General features: G+C 40.7%; 1 protein-coding gene across 1 annotated transcript in view; it reads right to left on the reverse strand.

Moving 5' to 3' along the window:
* LOC136577911 (uncharacterized) overlaps window positions 1-19,456 on the reverse strand; it is a 235,001-nt gene extending 215,545 nt beyond the window's left edge. Inside the window, exons 1-4 of the mRNA XM_066577827.1 lie at window positions 19,368-19,456; window positions 8,593-8,758; window positions 379-561; window positions 79-231 (exon numbers count right to left, since the gene is read on the reverse strand). Of these exons, the coding sequence (XP_066433924.1) occupies window positions 79-231; window positions 379-561; window positions 8,593-8,758; window positions 19,368-19,456 (591 nt within the window). The remainder of the gene's footprint in view (window positions 1-78; window positions 232-378; window positions 562-8,592; window positions 8,759-19,367) is intronic.
* Between the last annotated feature and the right edge of the window lie 3,543 nt (window positions 19,457-22,999).

Raw genomic sequence — 22,999 nt, forward strand, 5'->3', positions numbered from 1 at the left:
AATACCCTTTTTAAGGCATCTTAATGATTTAGGCAGAGCGTCAATAATGCATAGTGTTGAAGTCTTGCAGATGCTTACATTAGCGGAGCAGGGAATCCTCCTGAATGCATCCACGGCGGCCAGTCTAATACTTTCAGGATTGGTTTTTAAGAGAACACACCAGCTAAGTGTAGGAATTAATGAACTTGCAGCCACTCCAGCATTTCCTATAGCTTTTAAAACCCCCTGCACCTAGACAAAAAGAGAAAGCAAGAAGAAAATAACACTGATTATGTTCTAAAATAAATAGAATATGCACATTTTATTAGAAATGAATGAATTCATGTCATCACATATAAATCTTCCAATGCGTATGAAGCTCAGGCTTGTACTACATACTTGTTGCACTTCCTCAGGCTCCTGTGCAGAACAGTTATTTCCCAGGCGTTCTTGCAGAATATTCATTACATTTTTTACTTCTATAACATCATAACAGCCTGTATTGGACAAGCAGAAGTGGTGTACCATGGAGGTGATGGCTAGGTATACGCTCAGTCCAGCTCCAGGGTCTAGCAGCAAAGGCTGAAATACAGAATTCATTAATTATTGTATTGCAAATCACAAAGGTCCATATTCTCTTGTGAGGGGAAATGTTTTATAAGGCAACTTTCAAACACTCCATGCTTACTACCCAGATCACCATATATATGTCCTATACTATTAGGCTATCTAAGTCTGCTTTATGTTTACTTCTGTGTATGCCTAAGCAATGCTCTGCTGTAGACCTTAATCATCCTTTATTAAATGAATCCCCCTTCTGCTTCACTGAAGAGGGCAGATCTCTTCCCTGAAGTACCTCTTGAGGTCCTTCTACTTTAATCCATCATTGCTTACTGGTGAATTCTTGAAGGAATTCTATAGGATCTTGGTTGAGGCCACTCTAGAAGGTCTGGCTGCTGCCGACAGGCAGATAACTGTTCCCTGGGTGGCAATGTATATACAGGATCATTTTGGTAAGTATATAGTGAATTTAGAAATTAAGTTAATATCAGCCATGTTTGGCATTTCCAATATCTATTAATGTGAAGGGAGACAAGCTTGAATCTATGGACCCCTGATGCAAAGTCAACTTACTCATCTATTCATCTAAGGCCCCCATCTACAATATTACATTTACTAACTTCACACTGTGTAAGATCATATTATTGAAGTATTCATGTGTATAGTAGGAGTTACTACATCACCTATAGGCTGGGCTCACACAGAGGACGGAATTTCCGTGCAGACTTTCTGCACGGAAATTCCGCCAGCAGTCTTAAGCCTGAGTTTAAGCAGAAACGTGGTTGAGGTTTGCAAAAAATCTTGTTCACATGCTGCAGACAGTTCGATGTGGCCAAGCCACGCTGAAACGGACATGCCGCATGGAATTCAAAGTCGAAGCATGTCAGTTTTATCGCCGTTTTTGCTGCCAGCTCTCCTATCTATGGGGAGAGATGGCCACAGTGGAAGAAGACGCTTTCAAAACCCGTGGGACTTCAGCTTTGGAAATCTTTCGAAATGTCCACAGTGGGATCACTGCGGACATTCTACGAGATTTCTGTGGGATTTATGCCCAGCCATATAGCTATGCACTGTTTACAAACATAAACTATATGGACAAATGTATATAAACACCCCATATAATTCAGGTTTCTGGGTCGGCACCAGCACCCGGCAAATGTGGACATGTGCCGAGGCTCACTGAGCCTGGGGGGGAATCAATCCAGTCCTTCTTCTAAATTAATTGTAACTATCCGAGTTTTCAATTGACTATGACAGCGGCACTGCAGATCACTTCCTGTTCCGCCTCCCGGAAACTTCTGTATCATGCATGTGGGGTAATGATGTCATTGCTCCTCCTGCATCATTCCACATGATTCTAGCCAGAAGAGGTGAAGGCAGAGGAGGAGGATGTTGTGGTAGCATGCGTGGGTGAGTCAGTTTATTATTTTGTATTATTGCCAGAGTATAGTGGGGCCTTACTAATTTCTCAGGGGCATATCAGGGCCCATAAATAACTCAGGGGACCCAGTGGAACCAATAAATGACTCAGGGTACACAGTGGGGCTTATTCATTACAAAGGGGAGAGAATTTGTCCTATAAATTACTAAAGGGGCCCAGGGCAAGGCTTATAAATTACTAAGAGAACAGAGCAGGGCCTATAAATAATTAAAGGGGTTGTCCGAGTTCTACCTTCCGTGTAAAATCTATTCACCAAGCAGTGAGGTAACAAATAGGCATATACTTATCTCTCCTTGCTCTTGCTGTGTCTTGCACCACTCTGGGTCTGCCCTCTAACGTCACGTTTACAGACTGCGCCAGCCTGTTTATGCGACATCACAGTCTCCCCAGCCAATATTGATCACTGAGCTCTGCTATTGGCTGCAGTACCTCTGACGTCCAGAGGACAGCAGACTGTACAAAAAAAAGAAGCAGAGGACCGTGCAGCAGCGTGTCACACAGCAGGAGTGGGGAGAGATAAGTATATGTCTATTTGTTATGTTATTCCTTGGGGAATGGATTTTACATAGGAGCTATGACTCAGAAAATCCCTTTAAAGGAGTACAGCAAAAACTAAAAAAAACTAACAATGCAGAAAGGGGCCTATAAATGACTAAGGGGGCCAACTATGACTCTTCTGTCCAAGGGCCCATGTAAACCTGAAGCCTGTCAGGTGTTTCAGCCACATCCATTCCAAACAGGTGCATAAAATAAAAGCACGTAATCATATAATCTCCATAGACAAAGACTGGGACAGTAGTTGTATGGGTCATACTAAAGAGCTCATTGACTCTGGCACTGTCATATCAACTTTACCACAAGTCAGTTTGTGACATTTCTGATCTATTAGATCCGACCCATTTAACTATTATTGGAAGTGGAAGTGTCTAGGAGTAAGAACAACTCAACCATAAAACAGTAGATTACCGAGCAGGGCTGCTGAATGCTAAAGTGTGTGTAACACAAAACTTGTCTCTTCTGTGTTGTATCACTCACTACGGAGTTCCAAACTGCCTGCGGAAGTGACACCCACACAAGAACTGAGTGTTAGGAGCTTCATGAAAATTGCTTTCCAGGAACGAGCAGCTGCATACAAACCAAAGATTACCATTCCCATTGCCAAGTGTCAGCTGGAGTGATGTAAAGCAGTGGAAACATGTTTTATGGAGTGATGAATCACATTTCACCATCTACTAGTCTGACGGACGGATTTGGGTTTGGCCTACCAGAATGTACAGTACCTACTGTAAAATTTGGTGGAGGCGGGACACTGCTATGAAACTGTTGTTCATGGTTTGGGCTAAATCCCTTATTTTCTCAATGGATAATGTTAACAGTTAAGGTTACAGCATGCAAAAGAATTTAGATTAATTTATGCTTTTAACTCTGTGGTAACAGCTTGGGAAAAGCTCTTTCCTGTCCCAGCATGATTGTTCCCCAATGCACAAAGTGAAGTCCATAAAGACATGGCGCAATACGATTCGTGGAGAAACTTGAGCAGCTGCACATAGTCTGAACCTTAACGTCATCCAACATCTTAGGGATAAATTGGAAGGCTGAGCCAAATCTTCTTGTCTAATGTCAGTACCTGACCTCACAAAATGACTTTTGGCTCAGTGGTCACAGATTCCCACAAACGCACATCAAAATCTTGTGGAAAGTCTTTCCAGAAAAGTGGATGCTGTTGTCAGGACCAGCACTCTTTGGGTCTCCGCGCCCGCACCGCTGGTCCTATCAGCCGGACTGCTGGGGTGTGGTGCAGGGGAGCCCCGGTCTTTGTGACTTTCTCTGGCCGCCACAATCCAGGACGCTGGCTGTGGGCGCACACTCCCGTACCCAGGGGAGGGGGAACCAAAGTAGCAGGGTTACTGGGGACATGGCGAGTGTTGTTTCGCGCCACGTTCCCATTGCCATCACCCCGGGCCTGCTTGCTCTGTCCTCCTGTCTTTAGCAGGTGCCGGGGGCTCTTTCTTCTAGCATCCCGTTATTGGTTTTTGCTGCTGTCAGGCTCCCCGCCCCAATCAGCTGCTGGGGCAGGAGTTCGGACAGCATTTAAACTCCTCAGTTCCCTTCTGTCTTTGCCAGTGTACGTTTGGTCTCCAGCTACTTCCGCGTATTCCTGATTTGATGCTCTGTCTCGACTTGCTTGCTTGGACCTGACTTCGCCTGACCCCTTGTACTGCGCTCTCTCCTGTTGCCGGCCCGGACTGCCTGACCTGCTTCTGTATTTGTTTGTTTCTCTATATTTGTGTGTAGTCTGACTCCCTCCAGTATTTGTCTGTTCGTCTACTTCCTGCCCCGCATCCCTAGTGAGCATAGGGACTGTCCCCCAGTTGTCATCCTGGGGCCTAGCCCACAGGGGCAAGTAGGTAGGGACAGGGGTTGCAGGTAGTTTCAGGGACTTCCAGTTACCCGGCCCCCAGCTCCCTGACAGCTGTGCCACAAAAGGGAGCCCTAATCCATGTCAACTCCCATAGTTTTGGAAATGGGCTGCCCAACAAAATCATATAGGTTTGATGGTCATATGTCCATATATGTTTGTCCATGTAGTGTATACTGTAAGATCTGTTCATGCATTAGTCATGTTCCCTTTAAATAATCATTTAATATGCTTAAAACGTAAGTGATGCGGCGGATAATACGAAGCAGATTGTATTAATTTTAAACACAATGAAATGGAAAATTCTTCCGAACAACTGTATAGAATTATTTTCAGCTGTCCTATGTTATACTGCCGACCTTAAGAGAATTTGTGTTGTAACAAATGCAAGATGTCAAATGCAGTGAGTCACAGCAAGCCAAGATGTCAGCACAAAATACGCTGTGAAAAGTAACGTCTAGGATGGGGTATATCTGACTTCTAATAAATATGGTACCTATCTGGTTAATCCCTATGGATGATAACCCCATATAGATCATTGTATCAATGCTGGAACCTTTTATTTTACAAAATTACTTTACTTTGTGTTGAAACAGTGCAGACTTACTATCGCTATTTGTAGTTTTCTGCAAAAAAAAATTATAAACCTATGATAACAAGTCCCCAATGTCATGCTCATACTCAGGCAGAAGAGAGCGATATAAAAGGAATGTGTTACTTACTTTTACCACTATAAGCTAAGTTTAGTGAGTCTGGCGATGTAAGTGTTATACTTACCTTCCCCATCATCTCCCCAGTGTCAGCCCATTCTAATTTTATAATGGGCGGACTACTCAGCAGCACCACTCAATGCACTGAGCAGCGGCTTCCAGCATTCACATCGGTGGAGCGGCAGGAAAGGTAAGTATGACACTTATATCCCCGGACTCAGCAGGTCACCTACTTTTAGCCCATAAGCTTAACTCGCTGGGCTAAAAGTAGGTGACAATCTCTTAAAAAAAAAATACTGTAATTCACCCCACAAAAGTAAATTGCAGTGTTGTGCACAAGTTCCATTGACTTCTGTGGGCCATGAAGTTGCAGTCTCGTCACTTTTTATCTGGATAACAGTGGATGAATAACACTTTGCTGATTTACTGACCAAATGTCATATATTTACTGCAAAACCTCTTTGAGACCATCACCAAAAAGTGCATCAAGAAGTCCAAATTTCTGCAGCATGCGAATGAGACTCATTAAAGTCATGGCTCGTACTGTACGGTTAGGTTCACACAGTGGAATCCGAATTAGAATTTTCCGAGCAGATTCCACTTCAAATCCACTACAGAAATCGACTGCAGATTCACACTTCAGTTTACTGCAGATCTGCACACCGATTTAGCCCTTTTCAATGGGCTATCCACACAGGGATTTCCCAACATGAAATCCATATCGAGAAGTGACATTCCACTTTGGCTTTTTCAGCACATGGATTTCAAATGGGTGCACAGAAAAAAAAATCCATGCAGTATAGACTATGCATGAATTTCCACAAAAATGAGTGGCATACTTAGATGACGAGGATTGGTCGTGGGTTTCACATCAATTCCAATGTTTGAATAAATCCTAAATGCTGTAAACTTTTCATGAAATCCATGTGGAAAATGTGCAGTATTTACATTCGTGTGAACATACCCTTAGGGTTACACAATCTATTCAGGGCTGGCTAGGTGTGTATTGATATTAGAAATGTTCTTTTCCACTATTTTACAACTGGCCAATATTCTGGTATTACTTACATGAGTACCTACCGTCCAACTGCATTTCATTTTTGTGCTCAATGCCAGTCAGATGGGTAGGAGCAAGGGTTTGGATTGGAGTAGCATAGGGAGGTAAAAGAAAACAACTGCAGATACTTTGAATTTTAACTTTTTTTGTTATTAACCTTTTCATGACCATGAGTCATTGATGCCCCTGTGTCACATTTTGTAGTTCTGATATGCTGCGCTATAAATAATGATAGTGTGTTTTTTTTTCCAGACATCATTTACATGAGGGCTTAGTCAGACGAGCGTTTTTTGCAGCACATTTACTTGTGTAATGCATGCAAAATGCATATGGCAAAAATTCATGTAACCGAAGCGGGCGTCACAGTTACAAAAAATTTCACACTCGGGTGCATTCAAAATTCGCACATAAAATGTGGTGCCATTACTATCCCCTGCTGCAGCAGGGAATACCTTGGATGTGAAACCCCTGGATGCTGTCATATCCAGGAGTTTCACCTTGTGGTCAATGGGGCCGGCGGCAGCAGTGGTGGCCCCATTGAGAACATACAGAGAAGATTGCAATCCTCTGCCACAGCTGTGACAGCTGTGGCAGAGGATTTCTTCATCTCCATGGGGAGTCCTCTCATCACTGAACATTGTTGAGGTGAGAGGTGAGTATATATTTTTTATTTGTTTACATATTGTAGGGATGATTTTCAGGGGAGGGCTTATATTTAAAGCCCTTCCACGAAAATCACTGCAGGGGTTGCGGCTGCAGAAGCGCCAGCCCCATTGAAAGCAATGGGAGAACATCGCACTCCTCTGCCACAGCTGTGACAGCTGTGGCAGGGGAATTCTTCATCCCCACAGAGAGTCCCCTTGTCACTGGACACTGTGACAATGCTGTCACAGTATTCAGTAATGAGGGGACTCCCTGCAGAGATGAAGAAATCCTCTGCAACAGCTGTCACAGCTGTGGCAGAGGATCGCAATCTTCTCTGTATGTTGTCAATGGGGCAGCCGCTCCACAAGGTGAAACCCCTTCATGACAGCATGCAGGGATTTCACATCCAAAGATTCCTGATGCCGCAATTAGTTGTGTTTTGCAATTCGCTGTCCAATTTTTTACTAGTGCAAACTTTTTGCGCAGGTAAAAAAATCGGACATTTGACCATTGCCATTGAAAAGCATTGGTTCTAATAGATGCGAATCACAAACGCAAAAAGCATGGGCAATACAAAATGCTCGTATGACTGAGCCCTGAGGGATTAATAATGTGATATTTTAATGAATTGGAGTATTACGGGTACAGCATTTCTACATTTTTTTAAATATATTGTATGTTGATGTGACAACAGGATGATTTTTTTTTTTACTTTTCATAATTTTTGCAATTATTTAAAAAAAATATATTCTACTTATTTTTCTTATTTTTACTTTTTCTTATTCCTCATATGGGACTTAAAGTTGTGATCATTTGATCTCTTATACAGTATACTGCAATACAATAGTATTGCAGTATACTGTACCTTAATATATTTTAACAGGCATTCTATTGAGATGTGCGACGTGCCACAGGCAAACAATCATGGCAGGCCAAAGGGCCTTCAGAAGGCCTAGGTTGCCATGACATCCGGACAGTGCCACGTGATTTCATTGTGGAGGGCCTATTCAGGACATTTCAATCCTGATTGGAACATTTAAATGCCGCTGTCAGAATTGACAGTGGCATTGAAAAAGGCTAACAGTAGAGATGAGCGAGCGTACTCGCTAAGGCAAACTACTCGAGCGAGTAGTGCCTTATGCGAGTACCTGCCCGCTCATCTCAAAAGATTCAGGTGCCGGCGGGGGGCGGGGAGTGGCGGGGGAGAGCGGAGAGGAACGGGAAGGAGGTCTCTCTCTCCCACCCGCTCCCCTTTGCTCCCTCCCGCAACTCACCGCTCTTCCCCGACGGCACCCGAATCTTTTGAGACGAGCGGGCAAGTACTCGCATAAGGCACTACTCGCTCGAGTAGTCTCACATCTCTAGCTAACAGCCATAATCACTGTTATCTCAGGATCAAGGCTGTTGCCGGTGGGTGTTGTCTATCTTTGATAGCCAACACGCACAGTATATAGAATGGGCTCGGTTTCCAAGCCTGCGTTATACAATGACAAAGAGGTTAAAGACGCAGTGGAAGCAAGAGGTGCTAATTACAGCATATACTTCCAAGGCCTATAAGCATCCTAACTGCATGCCACATAGCCAGTTAGGACATATATAGCTGTATGGCGGTTAGGAAGGGGTTAAAGTATCACTTTTAAAATATGTTTTAGTAGATGCAGAAGATTTTATCTACATTTTCTAACAAATTTACTAATATTCACCTGTCATAGAAACTAAACAAGATCTTGTAAAATAATTAGGAAGTTATCAGAAGAGCAGAGCATCAGCAATGACTCACAGTAAGAGAGCCTATCATCCCAGACGTGGGTTCTGGTATGAACGCCAGTGACCAGAGATAGGATTCAAATTTCTCATCTTCTAATTCCTTTGAAAGTAGTATTTCTTTCATTAAACCAACACAGGCCTCAGTTCCACAGGATGGAAGAGCGTCCAGCAGGGGTTGCCTAAAATGAGAAGATGAATATGCAAAATCTAAGGTAAAACAATTGAAATATTTAATAATGAGGAATGTCTATGTAGGCATTTTTTACATTTTTATAAATTGAATGTCCAGCTTTCAACACCATGTCAATGTATGTTTAATTAATACCCCGTGTCCCTGAAAATAAGACATACCCTGAAAATAAGACATATCATGATTTTCCAGAATTTTTGAGGATGCAAAATGATTTTTCAGGCTTTTTGAGGATGCTTGAAATATAAGCCCTACTCCAAAATTAAGCCCTGCTAACAGTTAATTTAAAAAGTCAATTTAATTAGTGTCCAGGCAGCTATACATGTAAAAAATTAAACCTTTTTGAACAAAAATTAATATAAAACACTGTCTTATTTTCAGGAAAACACGGTATGCAGATAAAAATGGTTTCTTTGGCTTTAAATATAAAATCTGGAACAGTCACTTATAGATGGGTGCTGCACTCGTCAGCTGTGCCTTAAGGTCTGTTCAGACCTGCCGATTTCTCGATTGAACGAGTGAAATATGTCAGAATTCCCTTTTCGCTCATACAACCTGTTTATAGGCCGATACATTGTTGGCTCGGTCAGACAAGAAATAATTCAGTCGTTCACATTCACTGTATAAGTGAGAACAACTGAACAATCGATGTTTAAACCGAACGATTAGTGAACGAGTGAACAATGAACAATGTACGAAAAGTGAACAATTTATCATTTGTTGTTCGGTCATGGCTTAGTTTAATCGTAATGTGAAAAAGGGCCTTTACACTTCTGCTTAAGGCCAATAAAAAAGGCAGATCACTAGGACTCTTTTTTTTCCTTCTCCTATAGCTCTCCTCTCCTTCCTTTCAACCCTAACCCCTCCATCCATACACCACATTCCAAACCCTTTCCAACAGCACATTCATCTGAAGCTGGCCATACACATTGGATAGAAGTAGACTAAAAGGTTGAACAACCATTAAACAATCATCTGGTGAGCACTCATATCACAGATGCAGGCATACACACTTTAGTCCATACTGGCCATAAAAGTTGTTCGAATTGTCCATACATGTTCAATGACACCAGGTAATGGACTAATGATCTTTCTGAGAACATTCTTTAAAAGAAAGGTCATTGTCAAAAGATCAGTCTTGAAAACAAAAGATCTTGATCTACTGGATGAAAATTTTGATTGTAGACAACTTTTTTTTCCAGATGATTACGATCTTTCATTGGTCAGCTAAAAATGATTGTTTCTTGCTAAATTTCACTCAATGAATGATCGTTTTTGTTGAAATTGTCCATTTGCATAAACTTTACTCTAAAGTGTATGGGTACCTTGACACAAGCAGGTGTTAAGTAGGAGACCATGGAAGAAGGGGGATATATCTGGGTCTCATGCTGTTGTGATATGTCAACTACTTAGGGAACGTTCAGTCCAATGATGTAGGGGACATGTGGTCATTACCAAATGGACAGTGAAAATGGCTTACTGCATCTGACCAACGCAGTGGTCATCTCTAAGTGAGTAGTGCAGAGTTGTTATTTAAAGCCACAGAAACCAATTTTACCTGAAAAGCCCTTTAAATTATTGAACAGCAGGCATTTGCGGCCACTACTCTAGAGAGTTTAGGAGTTTACCACATACTGTCTTATGATTGTGTTCAATGTATAAATGTGATCTTACTCTGACCAGCTCAGATTTACTTGGGGTTAGGTTCTTTCAAATTAGTCAGTTTCTCAGTCAGCATAATTCCTGTGTGATGATATTACATGAAGTGTACCACAACTGTTCTTTAGAGTGGAACACAGTCACTCCTATCACAGTTACTGACGATTAGAGGCTCCTGTTATACAGTTATAATAAACGAAATCACAGCTCATCTTCCTGACTGCATACTTATGCTCTGTACTTTATTTAGATGAATATAGAATACAGATGGTAATGGCAGTGTTCTCCCAGCAGGCAGAGATGGTACAGCCTGTATCTTCTCATATGGTGATGTATTGATGCATCATGAGAATGCTAGCACAGAATAGAGCAAATAAAAGCAAGGAGAAATCTCAGCATCAAGATGATGCCTGATAAGCATCTGACAGGAAGCTGTACTACATGGAAGTCCATAATTAGAAAGATGCAGTTTGTCAATTAATTAGAAGTACTTTAGAACCCGAGGCTTTGTCCCATGGATCTAGATGTGGCTGGTGAGCTGGTTCTCTTATTTTTAATTCATTGCATGGAAGTGAGTGCAATATACATAGGAGGCCTCCAAAGTGTAACAGACAATCAGGTGAGGGGTGCAGGGATGGAAAAATGTGTCTTCATCAGAGCCGCCCTTTAAAAAAAACTTACTACCACAGAAATATGGATCTATTCAGAATAACAAAATACGTTCAAGGGTAGTTTTACTTTAAGACTTTATTTACAGCCGGAGACAGTGGGACAGTTTTAAGGCGTTCAACCATCTCACCTTAAAGTATAGCAAAAAAGCATAGTTGTGGATTTTCTAAAGAGAGCACAGAAGGTTAACTGAATAATGACATTGAATGAAGGAGTGATGGCGGGAGGGGGTGACCAATAAATAAACTGTTTTGTCTTCTGTAATTTGTTCTACAAGGGTCTTTGTTTCTGTTTTGCTTGTTTGCATATCCCACATAATCATTAGGGTGTATTTACTTTAGTGCACAATACTTATCACATTTACCGAGCCCCAGCATGAGTGATGGATATAATCGAATATCTTATCTATCCGTTCTACATGTAAGATACAGATATCACGACCAACAATTTCTAGCTATACTCTACTTCACTTATTTCCATTCTCTCTACAGTTTGGTTGCTGCATTACACATAAATAATAATAATCTTTATTTGTATAGCGCCAACTTATTCCGCAGTGCTTTATTCTATGCTTCCATAAATTATGGAACCAGTGACTATGGCATCCTTCCAGGGAACAGCAAACAAAACCATTATATCCAAAGTATTGGGCAGAGAAGTTCACACTAGAGTAAAACACAAATGTCAGAGAAATCCACACACTGCTTTGAAAGTTTTCTTTTGGGTAAAGGCTTTTCCCATTGAAGATGAAATGTTTATCTATGGAACTACATACCACGGTCTATGTGTCAGCACCATGGACAGGGCATGACTATAATGGATGATCTACAATACTTCACATGGCTTCCTTATGGTCAGCATAAACATATCTGCTCTTTAAAGGGTATGTGGACCATTATGCAGCTTCAAAGATGCCATTAACATCTCAGAAGATGTCAATGATTCAGGGTCCATAAGCCAAGACACCCACCATTCACTGCAATGGAGGATTTGTGGCATCCTGCCAAGAGTCATGCCCCTTCAGTATAATTTTGGCTTAAGCTAATGGTACTCCCTTTGCAATCAATGGGACCACCATTAAAATAAGAGCTCTAACATCTCTAATATTGGGAATCATTTGGAGATTGTCTGACATTTTGACAAATATACTCCCATGGCCTTGGCTGTGAACAGCTTATCTTCCTCCCACCTTTATCTGCCTCTGGTTGCTTTCATCAGTGTTCCCATCTGTTGTGCAGCTGGCAATATATCATTTCTCCTGTCACTTCACAGACCCGCAGGGTACGATACTGCTCAGCCCGCCTCTTGAAGTGCTTGTAAATGCACCCAGAATTCCTGTTGCCAGCCTATCCCAGCCATTTCTATCCCATTCAAGGTACCCTCCCACACTGAAGATGTTGCAGTACTCTTCATGATACCCATTTTGACCATTGCCTGTATACCCAGCTTTCCCAAACTCTGCCTGTCCCAACCTCACCTGTTTTATGATTATAGCTTGCCTGGTTGGTTCCTACACTGACCTCTAGCCTGATTTCCAGATTGCATGAAATCCACCTTGGGCTGTTATTCTAAAAACAGCCTTGCTTGTTCCCTTGGTACTATGCTCTGGTGCCTTTTTGCCTGCCTGGCTCAGCTGTCACTGCACTGTAACTACTCCTGGGGAAACAGCCTGGGGGATCTTTGCAGAAAAAAATAGATCACTCAAAAAGGGAAACCAGGGGACACCTTAAAGCAGTCCTCAAAAGTGGCCCAAAGCCAAATCACTCAGTGACATAATGGGTCTGCATGTCCTGTGCTACATATACAAAATCATTTTAGAATATAGTATGGTAAGCAGAAGTGTTGTAAATTAGTAAATTGCAGACATGAGTGAAAATGTATGAAATTTCCCTCATGCATCATGAGACATTTTTTATGTACAGTATATATCACATTGCTGAAATAAATGCTGCCATTGTCCCATATCTCTAGAGGACATTTTATAGAGGTTATTTGACATCAAAACATTTTACCCCTCAGTGCTTCATCGACTACATCAAGGCCTTTGATTGCATGACCATGACAAGCTATGGCAGGCTCTACAAGAACTGGGAGTATCGGCACATCTAGCTGATAAAATCACTTTATACCAAGCCGCTGTGAAAACACAGTATGCAGGCACAGATTGGTTTGGGATCGGCAAAGGTGTCCAACAGGGCTGCATCCTCTCACCCTTCTTGTTTAACCTATATGCCGAAGTGATCATGTGGAAAATGGACCTAGACGAATTGTAAACCGGGGTGAGAATAGGTGGCAGAATCATCAACAATCTCCATTACGCGGATGACACTACTCTGCTTGCAGAAACAGAGGCTGGTCTGAAGCAGCTGATATGAAAGATTAAAACTGAAAGTGAAAAAATGGGCCTCTACCTGAATTTAAAGAAGACAAAAATTATGACAACTGCAAAAAATGGCCCAATTCAAATCAAAACGAGGCAATATAATGCGTGTGAGACTTTATCTTCCTTGGTTCGAAAATTGACTAGGATGGAGAATCTATGCCAGAGATAAAACATAGGATAGCATTGTGGCGAAGCGTGATGCTAAACATGGACAAAATCGGGAAAATAAGGGATATCGGAGTAGCAACTAAATGCAGGATAGTGCCAATCAGCGATTCCCCATAGCCATGTATGGATGTGAAAGCTGGACTGCAAAAAAAAAAATTTTGCAAGGAGGATTGATGTGTTTAAGCTGTGGCGCTGGTGAAAGCTGCTGCGTATGACCTGGACAGCAAGAGTAACAAACAGAAGTCCTGAATCATATAAGACCCAAAATATCACTAGAGGGGAACATGACCGGCCCAGGCTTATGTATTTTGGCCATGTAATGCGAGCAGAGTCGCTAGAAAAATCTATAATGCTTGGGCAGACCAGCGGCAAAATAAGACCCGGCCGCCAAAGAACACGATGGCCGATACTGTCAAAGATGATACTGGCATGGATATCACACAACTGAAAGAAGCAGAGCAAAACAGAAAAACATGGAGGGAGCGCACATTTAGGGTCACCGAGGGTCGCGAATGACTAAATGGCTAACAACGACAACACTCAACAGGATATTGTGAACCACCATTTCAAGATTTTTGCAACATGTTGATCTCTCCTCTGTCCTTTTACAAAACTAAAAAGGTTCTGCCCTGAACATTAGGCAATTGTCCTATGTTCTGTTGGGCATGGGTTTTGTGAAGATATTCTTCTAACATATGCCATACACAGAAGTTTTAAGGGCTCCATGTCATAATAAGGAGCCTATAATTAAGGCACAAGAATCATCATCTTATGTGGCAGCATTGAGAAGGCCTGATAATTCTTTGGTTATAAAGGAAGATGACATTTTGGAGCCATTTATTCTCTATTTTAAAAAGCTGTATGCTTCTAAGTTAAGTGTGGATTGTGAAGATCTTTAGGAATATTTGGCTCGAGTACAATTGCCAACTTTGTCTGTGACGATATAATAGGCTCCTTTAACATGGAATGAGTTGAAGGTTGCAGTAGGAGCACTTCCTAATGAAAAGTCGCCTGAGTTGAATGGCCTTCCAAATGATTTTTTTAAAGCGCTAACAGGATATGCTTCTGTCATACTTATTGACAGTATTTAATGAACCATTACATGAAGGTATACTTCTATGAACAATCAGAGATGCTATGATTGTCTTAGTTTCCTAAACTGGAAAAGAATTTGTCTCTTCCTGATTCATATCATCCAATATCTCTGTTGACCAATCTTGGTGTAATCTGTGATTCTTCCTTTAGATCATTTGTCAGTGTGCTATTCATTAGAACATACATAATTACAAATAGTAAACAAATTCACATATTTGGGAGTTGTGGTATCTTCTAAGCCTCAAAGCTATATATTCTGCCAATGTGCTTCTATTGGTATGAAAGTGTGATAAGGTCAAGATCTGGAATCATTGTCAATAATTAGCAGGGAAAATCTTATCAAAATGGTTTTGATGCCACAACTCCTTTATATACTTCAAAATTCTCTGGTTTTGATTCCATCACAATATTTTTTTAGACTGCATACAATATTCAGGAGTTTATTCTGGAATAAGAAAACTGCTAGAATAAAATTGGAGACCCTTCAAATAGATAAATTGTCTGGAAGGTTGTCAATTCCAAATTATTGGATACATTTTTTGGAATCTCAATTGCAATATTTGAAGGGGTGGGGAGAAAGAAATGGGGTGGATTGAATGGCAGTAGTTTCTAAAATGACATTTTGCAGGTTCCTAAAATGGTGTGTGAGAGAGGGATAAGAGGAGGGGAAAGGAATAATATCTGACTGTTACATTAATAATTAAATTCTGGAATAAATGTAATCAGATTTTGCAATGAAACGGGCTTCCTTAATCCCCCCTCCCCCCCCCCATCTCTTCCCCCTCAGGAGGAACCCTATATCTTACTTATATAGACAGATGTTTTTTTACTATTTGTTCTCAATACAGGTAAAAGAAAAATAGGAAAAAGTTTTAGGCAAAGGTGAATGCTCTGTAGTGTTGTGTATGATTCCGATGATATCTCAATATGAAAATCAACGAGTATGGCAATTGTATTTAGTGCATGGAGTTTATCATACTCCATTAAAGTTGTTTAACATGGGTATTAGATAAATTCAGACTGTTATATGGATGGTGCAGATTTAATACATATGATCTGGGATTGTGGAAAATTATGTGAATTTTGGAATGGGGTACTATCAATATTGGTCTTAATCCCAGAATGTATATGCTGGGTTTTGTTGATGGGCTCAAAGGCCATATTCTTTTGGGAATTCAGAGAACATTGTATCAGGCATGGAGGTCAATTACTGCCAGTTGGATGCAGCCTGTTCCCCTCTCCACTCACCACCACCAACAGTAGGAGATTGTGTCACAAAAATAAGGAAGTTTATATCTTTGGAAAAGAGGATACATAAAAAAGAGGCTGACTAATTTGAGGACATTTGGGGGAGATGGTCTGATATATATAATGGATAGTTTACATCAAGTGCTGGTTGCGTTGAGGTATTGTAGAAAAGTTGATGAGATTTAGGAAGAAGAGAGGTGAGAAGGTGGAGAAGAGTTAATTTTTTTGTATGTGTCTAAATATTTTTAGTAGGGGGATGGGGGAGATTATGATTTGCTTAAATATAGTAATGATTGATTGTATTATTTGGGTGGAGTAATGCTACCGGTATGTTCTATGTATATTATACTTATGCATGTTAAAATGTCATGAAATTAAGAGCTAATTGTATTCAATAATATAATTTTAATAAAAAAGATCTGCTTTACAGAAAAGGAGCCTGAGAGACTCCATGTGCCGCAGTAAAGGGGGCAAGTAGCTCCTCTTCTTACTTTGATCTAGTTTGCTCTTAATCCAAATAATATGGTCCATTAAATAATGAAAAAATCAAGAATATCTTGTCCTCAAATTTTACTTTAAAGCCAAATTGTGAACAAAGTATGAATATTAAGAATGTTGTATGAAAGGGGTAAATAGGTTATATAAAAAACGATACCTTGATGCCATACTTTACTTTTTAATGCTTGAAATTAATTATATAAGAGCCAAATATCACTGCAAGCTTTCATTTTCTCTGGCAAACTAATCAAACCATTGAAATTCAAAGAAGAACAATTGTAATTAGGCATATTTCAAGAATGACTACATCGATTAATATGGACAAAAAGGTTAAAGATAGCAAGGAAAATTCAGAATTTAAGGGGAATTAATTAGAAAATATCCTCTCAGTGAGACTGAGTTCTTCCCAGAATAAATTCCTGCCAGCCAAAAGAGGACAATAAGGCTTGCATTAAAATGAAACACATCGCCTGTGATAGATGTCACTCATGAGTCAGTGAAAGACAAGAGAAGGACAGGTGCACTTCATCATTTCACAAGGGAAATCCAGACAGTGTTGCCCTGAGGATTGGATTTGCATCAGAATGAAGGTTTTCTCTGGTGACTTTCTAAGTCATTCTCACTCTGTGAAGTCATTTATATTTTTGGTTCCCTAGTGATAACACTTGGTTACAGCACAGTTTAGAATGTGTTGGGTCATTAGTTTGGGATCAATGCCACGTTGTAGCCTCACCTACAAACAAGAGCCTTTCAAGAGGCAACTACCAACCCTGCTGTGGAAATTTGACTTTGTTGTATAAGTTTATGTGAATTAAAAAAAAAAAGTCAAGTTGTTTTTCTATAAACAGTACATATTGCTCTACGTTTAAAAAGGTTATATTTAATATACACTGAAAAGCCACTTAATTAGACATACCCATTTAGTAGCAAAGTGGACCTTCTCGGACTTTCAGAACTGAAGCAATTTGTCATGGCATAGATTCCACTAGGTGTTGCAATCATTCTATAGGTATATTGGCCTACGTGGACAGAATAACTTCTTGCAGTTGCAGTAAATTAGAGGACAGTACTGAGATGCTCGGAACAGCTGACAGGAAGAGTTCAGCAATTCATCTTGTATAATCCTTGGATCAACAACCCTTCTAAAGTAATCAGTGACTATAACATGTAATATTATTACACAGAAAGACATCTAAGCTCTACTTAAAATCTTTTATCAAATTCGCCATCACCAAGTCTTCAGGTAGAAAGTTCTATAGTCTCACTGCTCTTACAGTAAAGAACCCCCTTCTGTGTTGGTGTAGGAACCTTCTTTCCTCTAGATGTAGAGGACGTCCCCTTGTTACATTCACAGTCCTGGGTGTAAATAGATGATGGGAGAGATCTCTGTATTGTCCCCTGATATATTTATACATAGTTATTAGGTCGCCCCTCAGCATCTTTTTTCTAAACTAAACCCGCATTTGATAACCTCTCTGGGTATTATAGTCCGCCCATTCCATTTATTACTTTAGTTGTCCTCCTTTGTACCCGCTCAATCTCTTATATGTCCTTCCTGAGTCCCAAAACATTGCACATTATTCCACATGTGGTCTGACCTGTGATTTATAAGGAGGAAGAACAATGTTCTTGTCATGCACCCCTAGACCTCTTTTGATGCACCACTTGATCCTATTTGCCCTGGCAGCAGCTGCCTGACACTGGTTGCTCCAGTTAAAAGGAATCTGTCACCTATTATATAAGCTGTTACAACCAACTGGTGTGGACCCACTGTGCCAACTAACCGGTTTGACTTTGGGCTAAACATAAAGGGGTTGTACTGCTGGTACCTCTGTATTCACCCTTTAACTTCTGTACAGTAATCTGGACTTTTGCTGCAAAGGAACCGAGCAGGCCGCTACCTCTTGGAGTAGACCCGGTATAGTTGGCGGCTGACCCGCAGGAGTCGGCGACACTTGTGCAACTCACCACGTGACAGGCCAAAGCATACAGTCTGGATATGGTACACTGGCGGCGTATAAGCAAGATCTGGTTCACAGGTCTGAGGGTCGGGCAGGCAGAGTTCAAGCAAGTCCAAGGTTCAGTGCATGGGAATCAGAAACAGAATAGCTATGCTAGAAGCAGGAACAAACAAACACCAACACTCAGGAAAAGAAGGAGGATCCTGAGCTCAGCTAAATAGGGAGGTAATAGCTGATTACCCTGCAGCTGGGCTGAGAGAACTGAGGAGGATTAACTCCTGCAGTGCTGGTGGAAAGTAAACAGCAGTTCATTCATACAGAGGGATCAGGGCAACACCCGCATTTGCCAGGAATAGCAAGAGGGTGGCAGGCATGAGCAGCCGGACTAACATAAGCTAAGCTTATGGAATGAAAGTAGGTGACCCACTGAGTCTGGGAAAGTTTTATATTTACCTTTCCCGTCATTCCCCTAGGGTTTGTACTGAAAGTCACCGTTCGATGCATTGAGCGGCGCACTAAGTACTTCACCCATTCTAATTTTATAATGGGTGGACTACTTAGCAGCGCAACTCAATGCATTCAGTGGTAGCTTCCAGTGCTGACACCGGGAGAGCGACAGGGAAGGTAAGTATAAAACTTACATCAGCAGATAACGAACTTTCAGCCCGTAGGCCTAAAAATAGGTGAAAGAGCCACTTTAGGTTTACAGTTAACTAAACTACACTAATTTATAAAACTGCATGATGAAGTAAAGAGATAAGAAACAAAGCATAAGTGAGGCATATGGTAAAATTCACTGTTATCTAGTATGAACATAACAGATATCCTGTTACTGCTGAGCAACATAAGTGTTATAATACATCAGTGATTTCAGGGCACACTTAACATTTTGAAGGCTAAACATAAGTAGTACCTACCAGTTATCTCTGCATTTAAATGATGACCTTTGCCAAAGATCAGACAGTGCATCAGAGGACAGGAGTCTCAGCTCAAACACCAAACTCATGAACAGATCTGTGGTCTAGATAGGAGAAGGGATAAAAACACAACCCTATAACTCATAGTTCTGGGAAATAAATGCCTTACAAGAATGTACCTTTTCTGTAGATTACAGTATGTACCAGGATAAAATTAGTAAAAATCAAAATACACTGAAAACACATTAAAATTAGTATGTGTACTGCTATTTTGCATTCAAAAAAGTTTCACCAACTTTGCTGGATTTGGCCTAAGGCGGTTGGTTGGGGTTTGTCTTGTATACATAGACCTGGTGAGGGTTGATTGTATCTTTTGCAAAAAAATTTTATGCAGACCCCTATATTAGCATGTGACTGTTAGATAGGTATTAGTACATTCTTTTGCATAGCTAAAAATGGCCAAAGTCTGCTGTAGTCCTTAAAATAGAAATCAATCCAAAATTAACCCACTGACATGTTACACATATGGATCCCAAGATAACATCAATGTAGTTCATGAGCTTGGACCATTTTTGATTTCAAGAATGAATGTGCTAAGGTGCACTTGAGTATTAGAGGATCCCAGCCTCCAACATGATAAAGGGTTTCAAAAGTCCAGCAGAGAACAGTGTAGTTGGAAGCTGATTTTTAGGCCTCCTTCATACGGGCAACATGATATCAATGGTCTGTGCGATATCGCTGCGTTTTCCCGCAGCAATACCACGATTTTGTACCGCTACAAAGTCGCAAGTGGTGCTACAAAGTTGCGTGACTTGAAATATAAGCTCTACCCTGAAAATAAGCCCTAGCTGCATAAAAAAACCAATATACATCACCGCTCCGACACTGTCCGGCTCTGCTGAAACTTCTCCCCAGTACAATTCTTCAGCATCTCTTCTGGCTACCACTGATTGGCTGAGCTCTGTGACGCTCAGCCAATCAGTGCCAGCACTCGATGAACCAATCACAGCCATTCATTTTAATAATGGACTGATTCACAAATAACCTATTAGATCTATTAATATGTCCTGAGTGCAGAATGATAAAAAAAAGCTTAAAAGGGTTTTGCCAAGATGGCATCCCCACACTATAAAAGCATATGAACAAAACAGAGCAGGGTCCCCCATTCAGATTCCCTTCTATGTCCCAGAACAGAGAAACGCTCAATAAGAATAGCACCCACCTTGGGGGGCCTTCTGCCATCGTGTTATTACAGGTTGGCCTTTTATTTGAATGTCCTTCATGTAAAACTACATTTCTCCTGCAGCAGTTCTGCATCCTGGCATAAGGAATTAAAAGGCACATACACATGGTCTGTATAGTTAGAGGGCGAGCCCTCAAAATTATTTCCTCTGTTGAGCCTTAGGAACACCAACCAGACACTGCATTATGTCCTCAAACCTACTCAGCATCAGTCAGAGATTTTAGTCAATGGAAATGCAAGAAAGAAGTAATGCCTTCGTGTGTGTAACTTACAGCATCCATTTGAGTGACTGAGAATGGCTATTAATGAGTTTATATAGGTGTCCTTACTCTAATATTAGCGATTAGAGCCATGGATCTGAGGCTAAAACAAAGAGCTGTCATTGAATTTCTGGTGAAAGGGGACTATGCACTTAAGGAAATCCATAATTATAATCGGCTGTGCAAGCGATGATTACTGACTTTAGGTATCACGAGTTTATGCTGAGTGGGTTTCCAAGCAGTTGACAATCAAAGTAGGCAGGTGGAAGTCTGTCAAGAGCTCCTGGATGCTTTTGAAGTTAAGGAAGAGGAATTCTTCAAAAATGTTGTCACTAGGTACAAGAAGGGGGGATACGGGTATAACCTGAGAGTAAGGTTCATTCCAAAGAATGGTGCCATAAAGGTTCTCCATATCCCCAAAAATACAAGTTTGCCAAATCAACACAGAAGCAAATTCCTCAATTTTTCTAATCCGGATATTTCATATTTGGGTTAAATGATGGCATAAATGTATTGTAAGTAATGGTGACTACCTTGAACAGCAGTTTTACCTGCAGGAGACTTCAGGCCACAATCTAGGTCATTTTTGCTTTGATCTGTTCATTACTAAAGTTGGGGTAACAGTGGAGGCATTACTTTTTCATTCACCCTCGTATCTGACATAACATTGTAAACAAACGGCCATTCAAATAAGTAGCATTTTGAGCTCCTCAGTGCCAAACTACTGTAGTTTGGGTGTTCTAGAGTTTTGGAAATCAGCAGAGGAACAGGACTGCAGACTCCATAATGCAATACTCTAACTTGCCCCTATGATACGTCAAACATACATTTTGGGTGGATTCCTTTAAATCACTCTACATTAATTCCTTGATCTGTACTCCCTGAATATCCATTATACACCAACTCAAGACATGTTTTTGTGGTTGTATATAGAATGATCTAAGAGAATCTGTGATTTAAAAAAATGCTTAAAACGTATGTCAATTATCCATGCACAGCTTCGGCACACAAGCCACATTCGATTCACTTCTCTTAGGATCTTCCTCATTGCCGGTGGTAATGTTTTGTAACACATAAATGGCTTCTCAGTAAACAGAAACTAAGCTTGTAACATTTTTATGATCTGAAATAGCGGCCTAGTGAGATGCTTCCAAAAACAACTAAGGTTTGGTGTCATGTACTGCCAACACTTCACATACGACAAAGCCGCATCCCAGCGGCTGCCAGCAGAGGTAATTAAATGAACCAGCACTCTACGAAGAATCACAAAGTCTCTCTTCTTCTACAAATGCATACAGGTTGACCACAAATAAGGAGCACTTGAGATATCTAGCTAGTTCGTTCTCTTTGACTTGAACTATTCACCTTCAGCATCTATCCTGTATATGCTTAGTTAACCTAATTCATAACGGACCATCAAAGCAGGTAAGAGCAATGCCAAGAAGGTCGCTTTGCTATTGAGTCATGTGCAATTTAAATCAACAAGTAGATCAGTGTGGATTATTCAAACGACTATTATACATCCATGAATAAAAATACCCAATTTGGGGTAATACTCATCATTTGAATGAGGTTTTTAAGCCTGCTGCTTCCTACTAAGTGCATAGAATGGGTTTGCACAGCACCAACACTTGCAGGTGACATGCTTACGAATTTGAGTGTACTTGTACAACATAGAATAAAGAACATTATGCAATGTCAATTAGCTGTTTGTAAGACCTAACATATCTATCGCCTGAGGAAACCTAGAGAAAGATGTGTGATACCCAGTTCCTATGAATGGAAACCTACACCTTTATGATACTCACTGGATATCAGCTGGTTGGTTTGGTAAGTGTACCGCTCGATGTGCACTAGTGTCTCTCTAGACTAGATTGGGCAACCCCATTAACCAAAAACTAATTTATGCAAATTTAGGCTAGGGGTACAATATGACTTTGGCTGCAACACATATTGCATAGCCAAAGATCGCAGTGTTGTATTGCCTTCCATACATGTGATGTACCGTAAGTGAATGCAGTTGAAACTTTCAAATTGCCATGATAGAGACATGGCAAGAAATTCTAAAAACTGTATTTTTTGTGTGAATGTTGGGTTTTAGCAACTTGCAAGTAACAATGCAACCGCAT

Source organism: Eleutherodactylus coqui, chromosome 8, assembly GCF_035609145.1.
Source record: "Eleutherodactylus coqui strain aEleCoq1 chromosome 8, aEleCoq1.hap1, whole genome shotgun sequence".
Classification (NCBI taxonomy): domain Eukaryota; kingdom Metazoa; phylum Chordata; class Amphibia; order Anura; family Eleutherodactylidae; genus Eleutherodactylus; species Eleutherodactylus coqui.